At 41.1% G+C, this 17,667-nt stretch overlaps 1 protein-coding gene across 1 annotated transcript in view; it reads left to right on the top strand.

The window, feature by feature from the left end:
- The window catches only part of PTPRN2 (protein tyrosine phosphatase receptor type N2), a 659,439-nt gene that overhangs the window by 589,208 nt on the left and 52,564 nt on the right, over positions 1-17,667 (top strand). Inside the window, exons 15-16 of the mRNA XM_063324424.1 lie at positions 6,439-6,586; positions 13,802-13,875. Of these exons, the coding sequence (XP_063180494.1) occupies positions 6,439-6,586; positions 13,802-13,875 (222 nt within the window). The remainder of the gene's footprint in view (positions 1-6,438; positions 6,587-13,801; positions 13,876-17,667) is intronic.

Here is a 17,667-nt window from a genome sequence, read left to right as displayed (position 1 = left end):
TTTTGTTTTTATACATATAAATATACTCAATGTAACTAGCTCAACAAAGTCACGCTTTTCTACAGTTCAGGTTGAAAACTTGATTTGCCACATTAGGACTGAAGTTAGTGCTTTTAACAGCAGTTACGGAGTGACATTTCAGAGATGGAGCTGGTCTTGGTAACAGCTGTAGGCTCTGTGTTATTGTGGGTTGGTCAGATCAGAGCGTCAGAAACATCTACGGCGCTTCAACAGAGCTGTAACTCTTGGAGAAAACTGTGATTTTCTTATTGTGTTAGTTGATTGAAAGACTTGCCTTAGTTGAGGTAGTGCATCCTCTCTTCATTTAAGGTCTACTTTGTTGAGGAAGAAAGTTAGGAAAGGTACGAGCATAGTTTCTGGCCCCGTGCTTCCTTCTACATGAGGCAACACCGAGAACATTCCTCATGGAAACATGTGGTGAGCTCCCAGGCCTTAGTCTCTGTAAGAAGACCGTGGCAGCTCAGAGAGAAGGACCAACCTTCTGTAAACAAGAGCCCAAAGTAACTTCAGTATTAATGTGAAACTGAAGTTAGTTAGGAGGTGTGAGAAATGCTTAGAAAATGTGAAGAAATATTGTGGTGTTCCGTGTGGTCTGAATATGGCTTGGGATTCTAATAGTGACACTTATCTCAGGGAGCTTTATTTGAGCAGATCTGGACAAGTGTGGGTGCACCAAAATAGAAGAATAAAGTAATCACAATTTTAGAAAAAAAGAGCAGGGAGAAGGAAAGAGGAGAAGAGAAATGTACCTTTCTATTGCTGTTCCCTGAGTCCAGACTCCAGCCCTAGAAAATAATGGAACACATATTAAAAAAGAAATTGCTGATTATCTAGCAAGAGATTTTTCAAGGGCATAAAAGGGAGATAAGTGTGAGGGTCTCATTTAAGAGGATGGGGAAGGCTGGAGCCTTTCTTTTGTGTGTTTGCTAATCTCCTCCATCCTTTCCATTGGATAGCTGCACAATGAGTAAGAATGTGCATGATTTTATAAAGAATGAATCTTGCCTGGACAAACTTGATGATTGCTTTTTATTTAACTAAAATTACAAAACCAGTAGATAAAGGGAAAACAACAGACGTAATATATCCAAATTTTAATAAAGCCTTGAAAGTGTCTCATGAATGGTTAATTGAAAAATTAATGTCAATTTTTTCGAAGACAATTACGTGGATTGAAATGTGGCTAAAGGATGATATACAAAGAGTAACGATCAAAAGCTATGTATGGGAGTGTCTGGCAGAGTACAGGAATTACTGTTAGATCCAATTATAGTTAACTTTTTAAGTAATGATCTGGAAGTGGATGGAAGTGACTTAATGACTTTTACAAGTGGTATCACAGTGTAAAGTTCTGCACAGAAGCGATGACAGAGGAGTAATTCAAAAGTCTAAAAATCTTAGACCTGAAAACACATACAACAAATAAAGTTAAATTATCTTTGAAGAAAAGAGTCACAAGAAAAGACGTCTGTAGTTTGTATAGATCCATTAATTCATGATCTGTGGAGACACTGAAATACGTACGAGTGGAAATTATAGAGAACAGCAGTATTCTGTGCGAGCAGACCAGGGTTGAAATAAATGGATTGGTTGCAATGGGTAGCAAATTAAGTTTGCAATAGAAAAGCAATACTACAGGCATTCATCTCAAATGAGGACTACTGTTCCTCATTGAAAATATTTGAGTATTTCCAGGAATAGAATGTATAGTTTAGAACAGTTTGTGTCCCAAGGAATAGTCATGAACTGTGTTTTAGGCTTCTTCGTTAGATACAGGGCACCAAAATGTTAGCAAAGTTTCTTAGTGAAGTACAAGAAACAAGACATTATTTGAAGGCCTGGAAATGGGTAATCAGATAGGCTTCTTCTGACTCTAACTTCTATAGCATTGCAAGTAATATGAGTGGGAACAGAGAAATTTACTGTAAAGCCACTAATGATAAGGTATTAAGCCAGAAAAAAGAAGGAGAAAATGATGTGCTGTATTGAAAGCAAATTGGATTTATGCAGAAAAGTATTTTTCTTAAATGTAGTCAATGCGATATGTACTGAAGAAGACAAAGAAGTTGAAGCAGAATAGCAAAAATGCTGGGGTGTCCTGTGCCAGAATAATGTGGCCTACAAGTTAGCAAGGAACAAAAGCAAAAAAAGCCTTAAGTCAATTGGAGAGAATAACAAAGCAAATCGTTTCAAGTATGGTCGTTTAGTGCACAATTTGCTGTATCATAACTAAGGCCAATTCTCTCCTTTCCAAATTCCTTCAGAGGAACCCAGTGAAGCACCACGGCACTGCCTGGCCCCCTGCATCTCTGGAAAAAGTGGCAGCGGTTTGAAAGCAGGGGCTCTCACGCTGGGAGGTGAAAGGTGTGGATATGAGTTGTCACCGCTCACAAGGATTAAGATAATGTCCCATCCACTTCTTCAGCTGACGTTTGAGAGTCAATTAGACCTGTCAAGGTCTGTCAATTTAACAGTTGCCCATCTTTTCATTAAAAGAGACATTCTCAGCCGTGGAAAGAGTGTCTAATCAGGTATTGGAAGTATGTTGTCAAACATAATTGCTTTTTGTAATAGCTGAGAATCAACTAATAAAACAGGTGTTTTTAAAAAACAAATATCTTGACAGATGCAAACCATACTATCTCTGAAGAAGGTATTTGGAGACTGACCAGACAATTAAAATTCAATTGTTATATTTGGTAACCTTAATTTAGCCACAGAGCACGCACTGGATGCCACTCCTGGAGTAAAGAAGGAAAACAAAGTGGTTTGACACCGTATTACAACATCAGCCAAGCACTCGGGAAGCTTTACCAAAGCCAAGCCAGGCTGCTGTGCTCTGCCTTAGCGCCCGTGTTCATCTGCCACCAGCGCTGGTTCTCTCGGCCAGAGATTCATTGTCCCTGGGGCCGTGTTTCATCCTCTGGCTGAAAGCTCGTCTCTTGCCTTACGACTGGTGTGTCTCACACAATAATAATAGATTTTACAGTACATCCCCGCTCTCCACGTAACGTCAATGCATCCTCCTTATCCCCATAACATGTTTGGCAGCAAGAGTGTCTCATCTGTGTATACAGGAGAAAGTGTGAACTGGGCTACCAAACACCCTTACAGGTGAGGCCCTGTGGAAGGAAAATTAAGACTTAACGCAATTTAGTGTACATCAGGAGATCTGGCCAAGCAGACAGTGTTTGTTTAAATAATAGCGTATACTTGGGATTACAGGACTTGTCTTGATGTGGACGTATTGGTGAGACCAGACCCCTGCCTTTTTCAGCAGGCTTTGAGGAGCATTGCAGTAACAGTGGTGACAACCTCTATTTATTTTACCTGCTGCTCTGGGACAAGGAAAATCATGTGCGTGTTTGACATGTTGGTAATGAATTTCTTTTGTACCAGGCAAACGCTGCAGAATGTCTCACGAAAACATCCTAATTAAGGACTGGATTTGAGTAGACATACAATCTCTAAAATATCAGAAGTTCCACTCAATTTAATGTACATCCAGCAGCTCCCAAGAGGGTGTTTCAAAATCACTAAGCTTCTGTTTAGCAAAATGGGGATGAGCGAAGGGGCTCTGAAGGACTGTAAATGAAAGATTACTTAACTCTGAGGGAATTGTCTGGCTGCTGAATGTTTTAAAGCAAGCTTCTTTCTCGGTAGCTTTTTTAAACTTGTGAAAAGCAGATGTTCATATTGTGCAGAGCCTTCCACGGGTCCGTTCGACCAGTCAAACACCTTTTCAAGATCTGTCAGGAAGCGCCCTGTGAATCTGATCCATGCGATGCAGGTGTTGAGACTACATGAAAAGTGGTCATCTGGTTAAAGTAAAGATTTCGGTGTGTTTTCATTTGAACGTTCATTTCTCTCTACACTCAGGATTCCCTGAAAAAGGAAGGTAAAAGTAAAAAGACTATTCCTTTTTAAAGAGAGATGAGTTATTTAAAAATTCATGTGCACTAGAAGCAATCAAATTACCTTAATTGTGTCACATTGGACGACTTAAAAATAATTTTTTTTTTTTTTTTAAATACAATCCTTGAAATCATCAAATAGATGAGTTGGAGCCAGCTCCAGGGCTACGTACAGCCCTGCCTTAGGAATCAAATGCTCTTCGCTCTTTTCCTACAGCTTCATGTATCTTAGAGTATTTTGGAGAGATTCAGTGTTGGCAGATCTGTATATCTGCATAAAGTGTCCCTGAAGTCTATGGGACGTTGGTGATGGGCATGTCAAAATGAATCAGATTATAAAACTGTGGTTTAAAATGGGAAGATGCTACAGGCTGGTCCTTGACTGCCTGGTCTCTGCCTGCTGCATGCTAAACAGCTTCTCTGAAGCCAGGGGTCTTGGTTTTGTGAGATTTTGCTGTTTTTTTCCCTTTGCCTCATAAAAATTCTTAAATACCAACTAGTCTCTGCTCAGGAGGGATTATCTTTTTTTTCACCATGTTCAGTATACATACGCAGGCACAGTTTTACCAGGAGAAAAGAAAGGGGTCTTTAGCCTCCCTCCTTTCCCCAGTAGCAACAGCCTTTCGACAGGGACAAGCAAACTATCAGAGGATGGTTTCCTCCCATTAGCTAGCAGGTTAAGGCTGGGAACATGTTAGCTGACCCGCTCCCCAAACATACCACGGGGCCGCGCAGCTCTCCCGGCTCCCCATCCATCAGGTCACAGCTCCGTCCACTGCGATGCTTTTTCCTTCATTATAGAAAAGAAGCAATCACACAGTAGGTGTTTTGATTGTATCTAGGCCACCACTATTTTTTACCTCCTTTAGAAACCTTTTTTCTAATGCGATAATTTCTATGTCCTTAAAGATATCCCTTCTGGAAGTGTCACTTCTTGAATTGCTTTTCAGTAACAGGTTTGATTTACAAATCTCGTGTAAAGACGAACGCACCCGCCAGACCCCGCACAAAACAAAGCTGTGTGTCGGGGGCTCTTTTGTAACCAAAAAAAAGCCCCTTCAAGCTGCAGGAGAGAGCAGTCTCCTGCCTCGCTGGCGGGGTGGGCAGTGCAGTGGAGCCACAGCTTCAGCAGAGCTCCTGTTCGGCAGGAGACAAGCTGCAAGCTTTTTGCACCTTCTGTTAAACCTGCTGAGAGGGCACGCGAGCCTTTCTTCTTCAGCGCATGTTTGGGAAGAACTATTCGACATAACAGAGACTGTCTATGGGCAAGGTTTTCTAAGCAATTATATTTTCCAGTGAATCCTTTCCAGGAGCTTTTTCTTGGCAAGCATTGCTACAGACTGTGCTGGAGCGGGTGCTGCAGCAGGAACTGCTTTGACTGATGTTCGGGGCAGAGGCACCCACAGCTCTGCTGCCGACCCCCTCCAGACCCAGTCTGTCCCTTTTTTAATCTGTTTAAGGATGTTAACTTCAACTTCCCTTGTAAAGGTAGTATGGAGTTTAGTTTACAAATGCGAACTGGGTGTCATGTGAGATTATTCTTCTACTTACTCTAGGAGAAGATGACAGGCTCTGAAGGGTAATTTGGCTGTGTAAGTAGGCTTACAGTGCCAGGTGATCACTTTCTTAATTTTCATGTTAAAGGGAGGGGAAGATTTCTGTTTTTCCCCACCCTTCCTCCTTTCTGCTCTCTTCCCCTCACCCACTTGGACGATTTTCAGGTCCTTGGGATGAAGGAATAGGGTTTTATTTCATTTTTGGCAAACCTTTGGAACTGAATTCCCAATCCAGTGCTGTTCTGAATCTCTAGCCTTGGGAGATCTGCAAAAACTTAAGACCTGCACCAATATACTGTGATGGGCCGTCATCCCCGCCACAGCCAGTTATTTTTCCTTTGGTGATGCTTCTCCTGATGCTGTTGACTGTACTGAATGCCAGGTACAATCTTTAACAGCATATATTAATATTCATTAACATCACCTTCTCAGTTCAAGGCTCTCTCAGTGCCAGTCCATGTGCAGGACGAGTTCCTAATGACCCGGTACTTGAGCCAGGACACTCCAGCCTGGCAATTTGTTAATTCTCCTCAAGAACTGCGTTGCTGTTGTGACTTGCATATGTGCTTGATCTTTAGTTTTAAAAGCCTTCGGTTTGACGTGAGCTGTTGTTGTAGTAAGTACTTTTTTATCAATGCACTTTTGTTTCTTTTTCGTTGCCCGATGAAAGAGGCATTTGTGCTTATTTCTTCTAGGTACCGAAGAAGAAATAGTTTTCTCCTGAAGCTCAGTAGCTGGGGGCTCTTCTCTGTTAGCATTGGTACATTTTGTATAGCACAAATAAGCTTGAAGTTAACTCTCTTAAGTGAACGAATTACCCATAAGACTGAGTGCGTTTCATCCCTAAAGCTCAGGATTCCCGTGCTTTCCATACCGAGATACATCCTTTCAGCTTAGCTTTGAGCCTAGCTAAGTCAACGCTTAATACAGTATCCTTTTAATTCCAGTCCTACATGGAAGATCATCTGAAAAACAAGAATCGTCTGGAGAAAGAGTGGGAAGCTCTGTGTGCTTATCAGGCTGAGCCCAATGCCACCACCGTTGCACAGCAGGAGGAAAATGTCCAGAAGAATCGCTCGCAGGCTGTAGTGCCATGTATGTACACTTTAATTTGGATGATTGCATTTTAAGCTCTTGGTACTTTTCTCAATATCCTTTGCACAGTGGTTTGAAAGCTACAGACGACAGGCAGACAGAATGGGAAGCAGCTTATGTGTGTACTAGAAAACTATGGGTTGGGTGCTTGTCCTGTTGTCATATCAGACACTGTTTATCTCCTTAAAAGCTGCATGCATGTTACAAAAATGCACAACTCACTCTGTCACATAGCACTGCTGCTGCAGCTGTGCTGTCTCATGAAATTCAATAGCCGGAGTGCTTTTCAATGCTGGAATATACTTTCTGTACAAGAGTGGCATCTGTAGCCATTCAACAGAAAGAAGTTTGGCTTGTGTTTAGACAAGTTGGTATCATGTCCATCCAACAGTAATACCAGCAGTCTATAATCAGAGCTAGATGATCTGTTTATCAGATACTCAGCTGTACTGAATGAGCCCCTTTAGGCTTCAGTGGATAAGCTTGCTCACTGGCTTCTCTTCCTGCTAGGCATAGGATAAAAAGAGAAAAAGAAAAAAAAAAAAGAACCAGCCAGTGTTTATATTCCTAGAATCTCCTCTTTCTTGTAGGCAGCCACCTTTCTGAGCTTGAAATAAAAGCAACATATTTTTCCTATGCAAATACATGTGTCTCATAGATTACATTGGTAATCTATGGCCACACATTTTATTAAGCAACCAATGAAACAAAACTGAGACTGAGAATGTATGCACAGTCCACAGCAACAAAAATGCTCTCAATCAGTGTGCCCACAATCCAGCTGGGTAGCTTGGCAAACATGTATAGCTATTTTAATTTTTAAAGTGCCCTGAAAACATTAATTTTCCCTATGAGAGCCTATTCCTCCTTTAGAAATGAGGAAATGACAGGTAACACGTTAAGTAAATGTCAGAGCCAGATTTAGAGTGAAGACTCTCTGGACATACATGATAATTTAACTGAGCCCATCAGTCCTTGCATATTTGCTTCAGCAGGGTTTGGCTTTCTTGTTTATGCAGTGGCTCTTTTTGCAATCCTTTGCTGCTTAGGGGAGGAGTGCGGTAGTTTGGCGATATGAATTCTCCTCAGTAAATATGGTGCTGGTTGAAAGCTTTTTGGGATCAGGTCTGTTGAAAAGTTCTAAAGAAGTCACCATGAAAGTTAAAGGAGTGCAAGAATTCTGTGCTCTTCTCCATCCTGAAAAAATAGCATTTAACCGACATGATAGGAAGTGAAAATTGCTCCATGATAATGTGTATCGATCCAAGTTAATCTTCCTGCTTAAAGTGTTCTTTACAATGTGGACTGACAGTCAGACCATCGTAAGCTCTTCCAAGTCCCTGCTCATAAATTAAGCCAGATTGTTTCTGGTTGCTGCCTTGGAGACACAACGGGAGCTACAGGTGTTGCCAGAAACCGGTGCTGGTTATTCAGCTGGTGTAGGAAATGTGTCTGCATGATACAACGAGCGATAAGATGGGGACCTCCAGACTAGACTGTTCTAGCTCTGAATCCAGAAGTAACACAGCTGCGGCAGTGCTAAAGAGCAGGGGGTTTTTACCTTGGGTGTCATGCCACACTAGAACGCTGAACTATTTTCAGGGCTAAGATAGTCTGTCTCTTTTCATCATATTGTACCAAGCGGATGAATCAGCCTACACGGATCAGCCTTCAGTTGACAGGTCTCTGCCATTGCTTCTTCCGTGGCATATTGTTATGCCTGTTCTTCCCATCGCTGAGTCTAGGCTGAACCAGTGCTACCCGGGAAGGGATTTGGATATGGACAGGGTGGCTGCGGTGTGTCTGAAGCTTTAATTAGAAGTATTTTTGCACAAGAGTAAAATGCTATTTTTTTGGTGGGGTTACAACTTGAAAACTTCTATTATAGCTCTTAGTGCACGGGGAACTTTCCTTTTTGACTGAATTGCAAAAAATTACCTGCCCTCACTTTCTGAAGCTGCTGTGCACTGATGAACAGCTGTCATGTTATATCCATAAAACTACTTTGGTGATGGATGGAGAGTGTGGTATAGAATTTAAAAAATATTGATTTTTGATAAGATGATGGTTATTGTGTACTCTAAGATTAGACTGAGATGAGAAAGAGCCCAGTTTTCGCACTTTTCTTTTTGACTATGTTTGACATTAAAACTATAGCAAAAAGTCACGGATTTGCTTCATAATAAATTAAGAAGCAAAGCTGATATGCTTTTGATATGCTACAAAGTTGTTATGCTACATTCAAAGTATTCTCACGGAGTAATGCCTTGTTAGCATTTCCTTACCTCTTTCATATTCATAATCACCTTGACAAGGTAGAACAAGATTGCCAATTCATATAAAACATTTCATCTTAGGAAGGCTTCAAAGAAGCTTTAATATCATGTTGTATTTACTTTGTGTTTTCTTAAGTAAAATAATATGGTATTATTTTTTACTGATTACATAACTGATGCAATTTCTAGATTAACGTTATCTTTAATCTCACAGTTTTAGCATAGTTTACTATTATACCTATCTTCTCTATTTACAGACAGCTTTTAAAATACTTGGTAGCAGAACACCTTGACACTAGACACTTAAAAAACTGCTAGTTAAAAAGTTCTACCAATTGCAGTAACTTGGACCTTCTAGATTAACAAAACTGCATCCTTTTGTCCAACCAACAAGCAGATTGCAATAATTTAGGGCAATGGGATACCTTTTTTTTCTGTGCGAACACATGAGTAGCTCAGTTGGTTGATGTCCAAAAAAAAATCTTTCCAGACTTTATTTTCTCCTCTCGCACCTCTGCGAAATAAAACCATTAAACATTTGGCAAGCAACTTTTTGCAGTGAACATCTGTCAAAAGCTGTCTACCGTAACAGTGTCCATGGGTCATGGTATATATTAGAGCAACCCGCTAACCTCTGTGCTCTGAATTTCCTCCAAAGGAAAGCAAAGCATTTAGGGGCAGAGCGTGCACCCAGGAAGAGTTCCGTTTTGTGCAAATATTCTATGAGCAAAATAATGATAATCAATGAATTATGATTCTTCACAGTCTTTACACTGCTCCACTTGCTCCTCAGTAGTTCACTTTCTTACCAGTGTAGCTCTGTATAGTGTTTTGTACCGGGAAAAAAAAAAGAAAAAGTCTAAATTTAGAAGGAAGAGAATGATGATCCAGGCAGAATGTGCTAGGTTGATCGTTGTGAGATTCACTCTGCTAGGAGATGTCTGGATTTAAACAACCCAAAGTCGCCCATACTGCTTGTGTCCAGCCTTTGTTTGTTGGTTCTGTTCCTTTAGAAGTGTCCGACTAAAAGAAAACAGAAGACAGAGGGAATTAGGTGAGATGAGAGTTTTATTTTTCCAAAATTAGGTAAGGTGTGATTTTTTTTATTTTTCAATCGTCATCTGAAAAACAGCAAAAGTAATAGATCGCGGGGCCCCTGTGAGATAAACAGAAGACTGCGAGATGGCATACTACAATACCACAACAGTATTGGTCACTGTTTAAGTAACGCAAACAGATACGACATTTTATGCTCAGCTCAGTTGTTTAAACACGGGAATTTAGTGCCATTTGAGGTGCCTAAAGTGTTCAAGGTACCCACGCAGAGCTAGTAGGTATAACCTAGGCTCTATGGGAGACCTGGGCCCTCCTTGCTGCTAGCCTGAGTCTCCTTAGGGCACCTCAGATATCACTAGAAACCTACCCTGAGGCATTGAATCAAGATCTCTGGGCATGATTCTGTGAAATCATAGAATAAGATGCCTAAATTTAAGTGTCTCCATGTGAGCCAGGTGCCAAAGCAGCCGTTACAGCCAGTGAACAGCTTGTCCGGGCAGTGGCATCGAGAGAGCTGTGCAATGACCAAAAGCAGGTTTTTGCTTCACAGTGAAATGAATAGCTGTAGGATGCCCTCGGTTATCTCATGTGAGCTTCAGATGCTGGGCCAATAGGACACAAGTCTTTAGGTCTTGTGTCATGTCTATTATCCTTATGCAATGTCTCATCTACAGTTTCTCAAATGGTATGACGTGTTCATATTTAGCCAACTAGATCAAGGCCCATGAACTTAACCTTGTCCACATGGAGATATCTGTAAGTAGGCTCCAAAACTTAGGTTTCTCTGTCTATAAATTGTGGTTTTATATACCGCAAGCTCATGTGTGTTTGCTTTTTATTTTATCCTTTATCCTTTATATTTTATACTTTATATTTTATATGTATATAAAATACAAAATTGTGCTATATTTCTCCTCAGCTATGGGCTAGTACTATCCTTCTTGTTTTGAAAGCCACTCTCTGCCACACATAACCATGTATACATTTTGCTTTTCGTTCAGCTGTGCCTTGGCTGGAGCAATAGCAAATGCAAAGTAGTTCAGCATTCAGCAGTAGCTATTGTAGATATTTGAAATGATGACTAGTTGTAGCTTGGCCAGATTGCAGTAGCTAGTAACAGCATTTGTCTTTTCTCTCACTTCCTTATTACGGTCCCTTTCCTCTCCTATTTCTTCATTCATCTTTCTTTCTCGCTTTTTAGATTGATCTTATATATCTTCCTTTTCTGTCATCTCTTTCCTTCCTTTTATTTCCTGCTTCTCCTCCTTCTCTAACATAATCAATATGCAGTTTACAAAAAAAAAATCTTGTACATTCGGCATTTTCCCCATAGTTGCTTATTGTTAACATAACAAACTGGTGTCCACGGTATTCTTTTTTTTCCCCCTTCTTTTTCTGCCTGTTTCTGAAGAGCTATTGTGCTGGTTCCTAGAAGCTTTGAGGTGATAACAGGCATAGACAAGCACAATCTGTTCATTGTCAATATGAACGCTTGATGCTGCAACTGAAGCACACGTGGGTGCAAACTCTTGATATATGCAGAAAACACATGTACGACCTTTTTTGCATGCTTTTTTTTTTTTCTGAGCGCAAATACTTACCACCTTTTCACTACCAAAGCCTTAACGTGTTTCACCCTCCGATAAACCCTCCAAGACAGCAGTATAATGATACAGCACACTAGATCAGAGTGTCTGGATAAAACATTATGTTTTCAAGAAAAAGATCATTAGCTTACTGATCTGACATTTGACTTTTATTGGAGGCTCACACTGACATCTGTTTGCTAAATACTGATGAATCACTGTCTGCTCTCTCTCCCTCATCCATTTAAAAACATTTCACGCATTTTCTTTGGTGATTAGTTCAAACACTTTTGCCATCCAATGAGTGGGGCTTATCCTGAGCCCTTACTCACCTTAAGATGCATGAGAGACCACATTTAGTGCCTATAACCTGCCTATCTCAGGCATAGACAAAAGGTTTCAGAGCTGTAGTTCTTCAAGCACTCTGTGATGATGCTCATGGTAAAGCTTCCTATAAAAAATCTTGGGTAGCCCCAAGATCTCAGATGTCACGAGATCATTTTTAAGTAAGTTTTGGATTTTTTGTGCAGAGGTGTCAAAGGAAGGTGGAAGCGAATAATGTGCATGAACGTCTTTCCTTTCTCATCTTCTTCATCCTCCTATTGTGTTGAAACTTACGAGAGGAAATAATTTTATGCGAATAGTAGAGAATGACTCTTCATTCATTTCACATGACTTGTTCACCTCTAGTCCTATTCCAGGAGAAGGAATTTGGTGGGTTCAATATTGCTGATAAGATTGAGTGACTATAAACAACACTCATACAAGCACACCTTTGTCTTGCTCACATATTGAACAGCCATGACATTGCTGGTGAATAAGCCTAAGCAGAGCCCAAACCCTCTGATTCTACTTTGCTGTGTGGTACTTACAATGTTTCATAACTCATTTGTTGTTCCTCATTATTAAAATAATGATTGGTACTTAGTAGTTTAAAAGGCAACTTGCAATTTTGCTGTTAAGAATGGTGTCACAGGCCACTAGAGAAGATAGAAAGGCGGACAGGGTGTATTCCTGTACTCTTGTTTTGACTATTCGAATAATTGATGGAAAGATCCTCTCAAAATATCCGTATCCGTGTTCAGCTGTAGACGGTTACAGAAAGGGCAGCTCCACGACCTCTCACCACAATGTACTGTGCAGGGCAGGTTTGCTGAGAAGTATAGATTGTGCTGGTTATGTATCAGGTACAAGTTGTTTGAGATTCATATGTAAGGGCTTAGACATCTCTCGCATAAATTATCTGTGTGTGGTCTGGTCTTTCTTTCTTTAGTCAATGGAAAGAAGCCGGCACTTCTTGAGTGCAATTTGGCCTCTTTGAGACAGCTAAATCAGGATGAGATGATTCATGACATAGAAATATTTCTTTTCTCTTAGCAGAAAGTGAGTCTAGATGACTGGAACAGATGCAGACATCTGCATTGTCACTGTCTAAATACAGACAAATAAAACCCATCCATTATGGGGACACCCATATGTCCCAAAGTTAAAAAAAAAAAAATTACTAGAATTTGGGATGTACCAGATCTAAACATACCTGAGCTAGCACCAGTAAAAATACAAGTTAAAAAGTAACAAAAGAATGCTGACGATGGGAAAAAATCATGAGTAAGTCTCCTATCTCCAGCCTGCTGTTTTCTTTACTGGTGGTATCTGCACTAGCTATATTACCGGCAGTGTAAGATATCTGTATGTACTCCAGTCATACTTTTAGGTGCAGTTGTTATTGGCATTTTGCCTCTCCCATGATCACCTCCAAGTCGTATCGTCTCCCACGTCACTAGCGTAGCACCACACAGCACTAGTCTTTGATCAGGACAGATTAACTTACTGTCCAGTTCTCAACTGTACTTCGATGTTCCTGCTGCTCATTTTATAGAGAAGCCAGAAGGACAAAGTCCATCAACTTACTTCTTCCAAGACCCTGCAAACACAGAAATGTCTTCTATAATACTGGTTTTTTCTAGTGTTTTGCCTCGTTTAAATCTTAAGCTGTCTAAGCTGTAGAGATTCCCATTTTTCCTACAAGAGACTGTAAGACATTGTGGTGCATCTCATGCAGACACGCTTTCAGAGACTCAGCCTCCGAAATTTCTTAGTGCTTCATTCCTGGGTCAGGCTGTGACGCTGTGGCTGCATCAAGGCCATGCTAGGCTGGGAGTTGGAAGGAAACGTCCTTTCTGATATTTACCGTTTGCCTGTCTTGGAGCGCACGTTAATCTGACTTTGAATTGTTTAACTTAAAATGGATCGAATACTTGTATAGAAACTTTCTTCTCTTATTTTCTCCTTTGCAGATGATCATTCCAGGATACGTCTGAAAGGTGAAAATAGCCATGACAATTCAGACTACATCAATGCCAGCCCAATTGTAAGTATGGTAACCCAGAAGAAATAATCCAAAGAGTCAGTCCCTGTCTTTCCTTGTTGTTAAAATAAGGTAACTTGAGGGACCTCACCACGCAGATTGTGCAACCTCAGTTTGCGAGTGCCTCACAACTCTGGTGTCTCAGGCTGTCCTTTCAAACTGAAGAGAAATAAATCTTCTGCACGTGCATGCAATACTCTTAAAGTTTATGTACTAAGAAAACAAAGTCCCTAGCTAGTTGTCATTCTACCTTGTAATACTGTCAGGTTTTCTGTACTTGATATTATTAACTTAGTACAGATTAATTACTCTGTACTTGATATTATGATTATAAAATGCAACAATATAACCTTAGCGGAGCTTTTCCTACTCTGAGGAGGTAAAACTTGCTTGTTCTTTTTCGCTTTGTCCTACTGGCTGCAGTTGTAGGAGGAATTGTTTCTGTAGGCGTGGAGAGCTGAGCTCCACAGGGTTCTGAACTTCTGCATCAGAAAGCGACACTTCCCCTTACCTTTCTTCCTCCGTTGCCCTACTGATGCATAGCTTGGTGTTTCTGTAGCTCGCCCGGTTCTCCTCCGAGCTTGCTGTTTTGAAAGCGAGAACGAGATCCCTTACCACTTGTGTATTCATTCAAACTGCAAAATAGGTCAATCCAATTTTTGCCACCGAATACTCCAGTGTGGCCCAGCTGCCCTTTCTGACCCTTCATAAGCTGAATTTGAATCCTTTCTTGTCTGTGAAAGGTGATAGGGATAAAAGCTCTCTATTTTTAGATACAAAACAGGTACGATAGAGCCAGTAGCATTGCCCTGTCATAGCATCTCAATGGAAGTGTCATGATATCCATTTGAAGAGGGAAAAAGCACTGTGTCCTTGACGTCCATGAGGCTGCTAGTATTGGAGTCTCTTTTGCTCGTGGTTCTTATTCACATTAATTAGGCACTGAAAAGTTATTACAGGGAAACTATGAGAAAGAACTTAGGATGGAGAATTACATCGCACTGCAGTGGGCTGTGTATGCCATTACTGGCTCATTTTCCTGGGGAGTATCACTCCCCCAGTTAAATCACTTTGTGTGGGCAAAGCAGCTGACAATTTGCAACAGCATGAAATTACAGGCTGCTTCCTTCCAATGTTGTTGACAATACTTTTTTTCTTTAAAAAACCAACAACTATATTGAAAATGTTCTCTGAGCTTTGTTTTTGTTACTTTCAGCAGTGTTCAAAAGCATCATTTCCTTGAACATATAAAAATGCTTTATTCAGAGAGTTAAAAAATACACAGAACCCAAAAAACACCTTTGGGATGTTTTTGCCTTCGACTTAGGGTAGAGGGGAAACCAAAGCACCTGCATGCTTCAGGAATTGCCAGCTACCATTTTAGAGGACCAGGGTAGATGCGCGCAGATTAGAGCAGGTTTTGGACTACTTTTCAGTATGTCTCTGACCTGACCAAGCTCTAGCTGGACCCAGGATCAGGAGTTCCGAGTAACTTGGCACTCCAAGGAATAGGTATCCTGCTTGTAGTCACGCACAGAGATCCAGCTCCAGGGCTTCAGTGCTCTGTTTGCCTGTCTTCAGGGCCCATTTGGTGACTTATGTTTGGTCAAGCCTTAATTTGATAGTAGAAGCTGAGAGGTTTTGTGGCAAGCACGGGAGTGGGAGGTGTTAACTGGAAGCGAGATATCGTCTTCTTGTAAGAGCTTGGTTGTAATTCGCGTGACTACAGCATGGTGCAGAAGTGGAATTACAGCATCTGTAGACAATGCTAAGCCAAGTTCAGTGCTGGCAGCAGTACAGATGCTGTGTTTTTACCGAATAACCAAGATGGGCTTCTGCATCCTGCCCAAAATTCTGTGCAGACACAGCTTAACTGGTTTTAGTACACAAATTTGGTTGGGGAAGGGGTAAATTCTTGTAATTGTAATTCTGGACTATAGTATATCTATTCCTTTAATTACAATAAAGAGAAAAGTATTAGATTTAGTGTTGGGGGTGGAGAGACGGGACAAAGATATCCCATTGACATAACTGGGAAGAGATTTGCTTTGTCAGGGTGCCTGAGGCTAATGCAGGTGGAGGGTCTCTGCTTCCACAGTTTTAACTCTCACGGTTTTACAAGGGGTTGTAATCTTGCTTTTCCATCCAGCACTTAATAAGGGTATTTTCTTCTGCAAGGGTAGAAGGTATTTCTTTTGTGTAGCTTTCCCAGACTGCAGAGTTTTACTCGATAAAACAAGCCACGCTGATGAAGCAAAAATTCTTATGGTTGTCTCTATATCTCTTACAGAAATATTTCTATGCTCAGTGATAAGTGGGTGCACAAGTGATTTATTGGATAGGGACAAGCACCCAATATCTTGCATAGCCATGAAAAACTGCAAGAGAAACTCTTGAGTTCCTCTTTGTCATGGTAGGATAGGGACCCTACCGTGTGGGAAGGAGTGCCACAGCCCACATTTCTGGAGACAACCTGTTATTCCAAGGAAAGAGTGTGAGTTCGTTTCATTAAGTCAGTAGTCATTTTGCTATTTTGAAAGCAATAGATAAAATGTGTGTTTCCTGAAGGTGATGCAGTGGGAGGTTGACAGGAGGAAAACACTACTTTGCAAGCCCATAGTTTGCAAAGATTCCCTGCAAACTGTTTCGTTTCAAGACAAATGAAGTATCTTCAGCTTAGCGTAATTGTATTGGTTAATCTGGTATCACTTTTGGCTAATGAGGTAGAATATAGGAGTGACAGAGACTTTCAGCCCTGCTTTCCACTTCAGAAGCTTACTGGAATATTAGATCGGGCACTTGATTCTGCAATATTTAGTGTGGCTGTACAGTCATCGCAGCCTGAGCTGGACATACATGCTGTTTATTTGAGATATTTTTGGTTAGCAGACACACATTTAATCAGCGTCTTTGTAAGTGTACAGAGGATGTGGAGTACCAGTAAGTTGGCCAGTATTCGCCCTTGCTAAAATCCTACCATTTCTTTCCTTCAGACTGCTGCCTTTCAACTTAAATAACCTCAGTAATTATCATGTCAACGCGGTGATGTTCCTGGTGCATGTGCGCCTTGCAGCGCTCGGGCTAGGAGTGAGCATTGTAGTGAGCTGCAAGATGGGCATTAATAGCAGAGGATCAGTACGGTCTGAAGTGACTGGAAGAGGCTTTTTCCTCCCTGCGCGTGTGAGCTGTCTGGTGGGGGAAGAGTGTAAAATAAAGTAATTATATTTGAGCTTCAGAAAGGGAGGCTTCCAGTCGTGTACATGTCGCTGGGTATCTCCAGCTTCTGGGTCAGTGGTCCAGTCTCCAGCTGGGGCTCACTCAACCTTAACTTAAGTCTAAATGAGTGCAGCGGCACACCGCAGAAAAAAACCCCGCGCCAGACAATGAGCTGGCCACCTGCCCACATGTTTCTTCCTTTTGAAAAATGCTGCCCCCCTCAAGACCTCCTTTCCCTCCAATATGTTGAGAAAACTGGGGTGGGATTGATGGCCTCACCACGGCTGGGAGCGGGTGAGGAGAATCAGCAAAGATTTAGTCCGAGTTCCTCCCGTAGGTCTTTAATTTCACTCTAGCGCGAGGCCAGGCAAAATGAGTCCTTGGGATAAATTTGCGGAGTAAAAGTGAGGTAGAAATCTGTTTCCCTCCTCTCTGAAATAACATAAAGTACTATGATAATAACTCTGCTATCAGCAGCTGAATGAAAGGCTTGCAATTACAGCACAAGAAGACCCTGACTGTGCAGAATAAAACTGTGATAATTACATCTGTCATATTTGTACTTAGTCCTCATTAAAT

The sequence above is a fragment of the Chroicocephalus ridibundus genome, chromosome 2, assembly GCF_963924245.1.
Source record: "Chroicocephalus ridibundus chromosome 2, bChrRid1.1, whole genome shotgun sequence".
Taxonomy (NCBI): Eukaryota; Metazoa; Chordata; class Aves; order Charadriiformes; family Laridae; genus Chroicocephalus; species Chroicocephalus ridibundus.
This window is presented reverse-complemented; position numbering and strand designations above follow the sequence as displayed.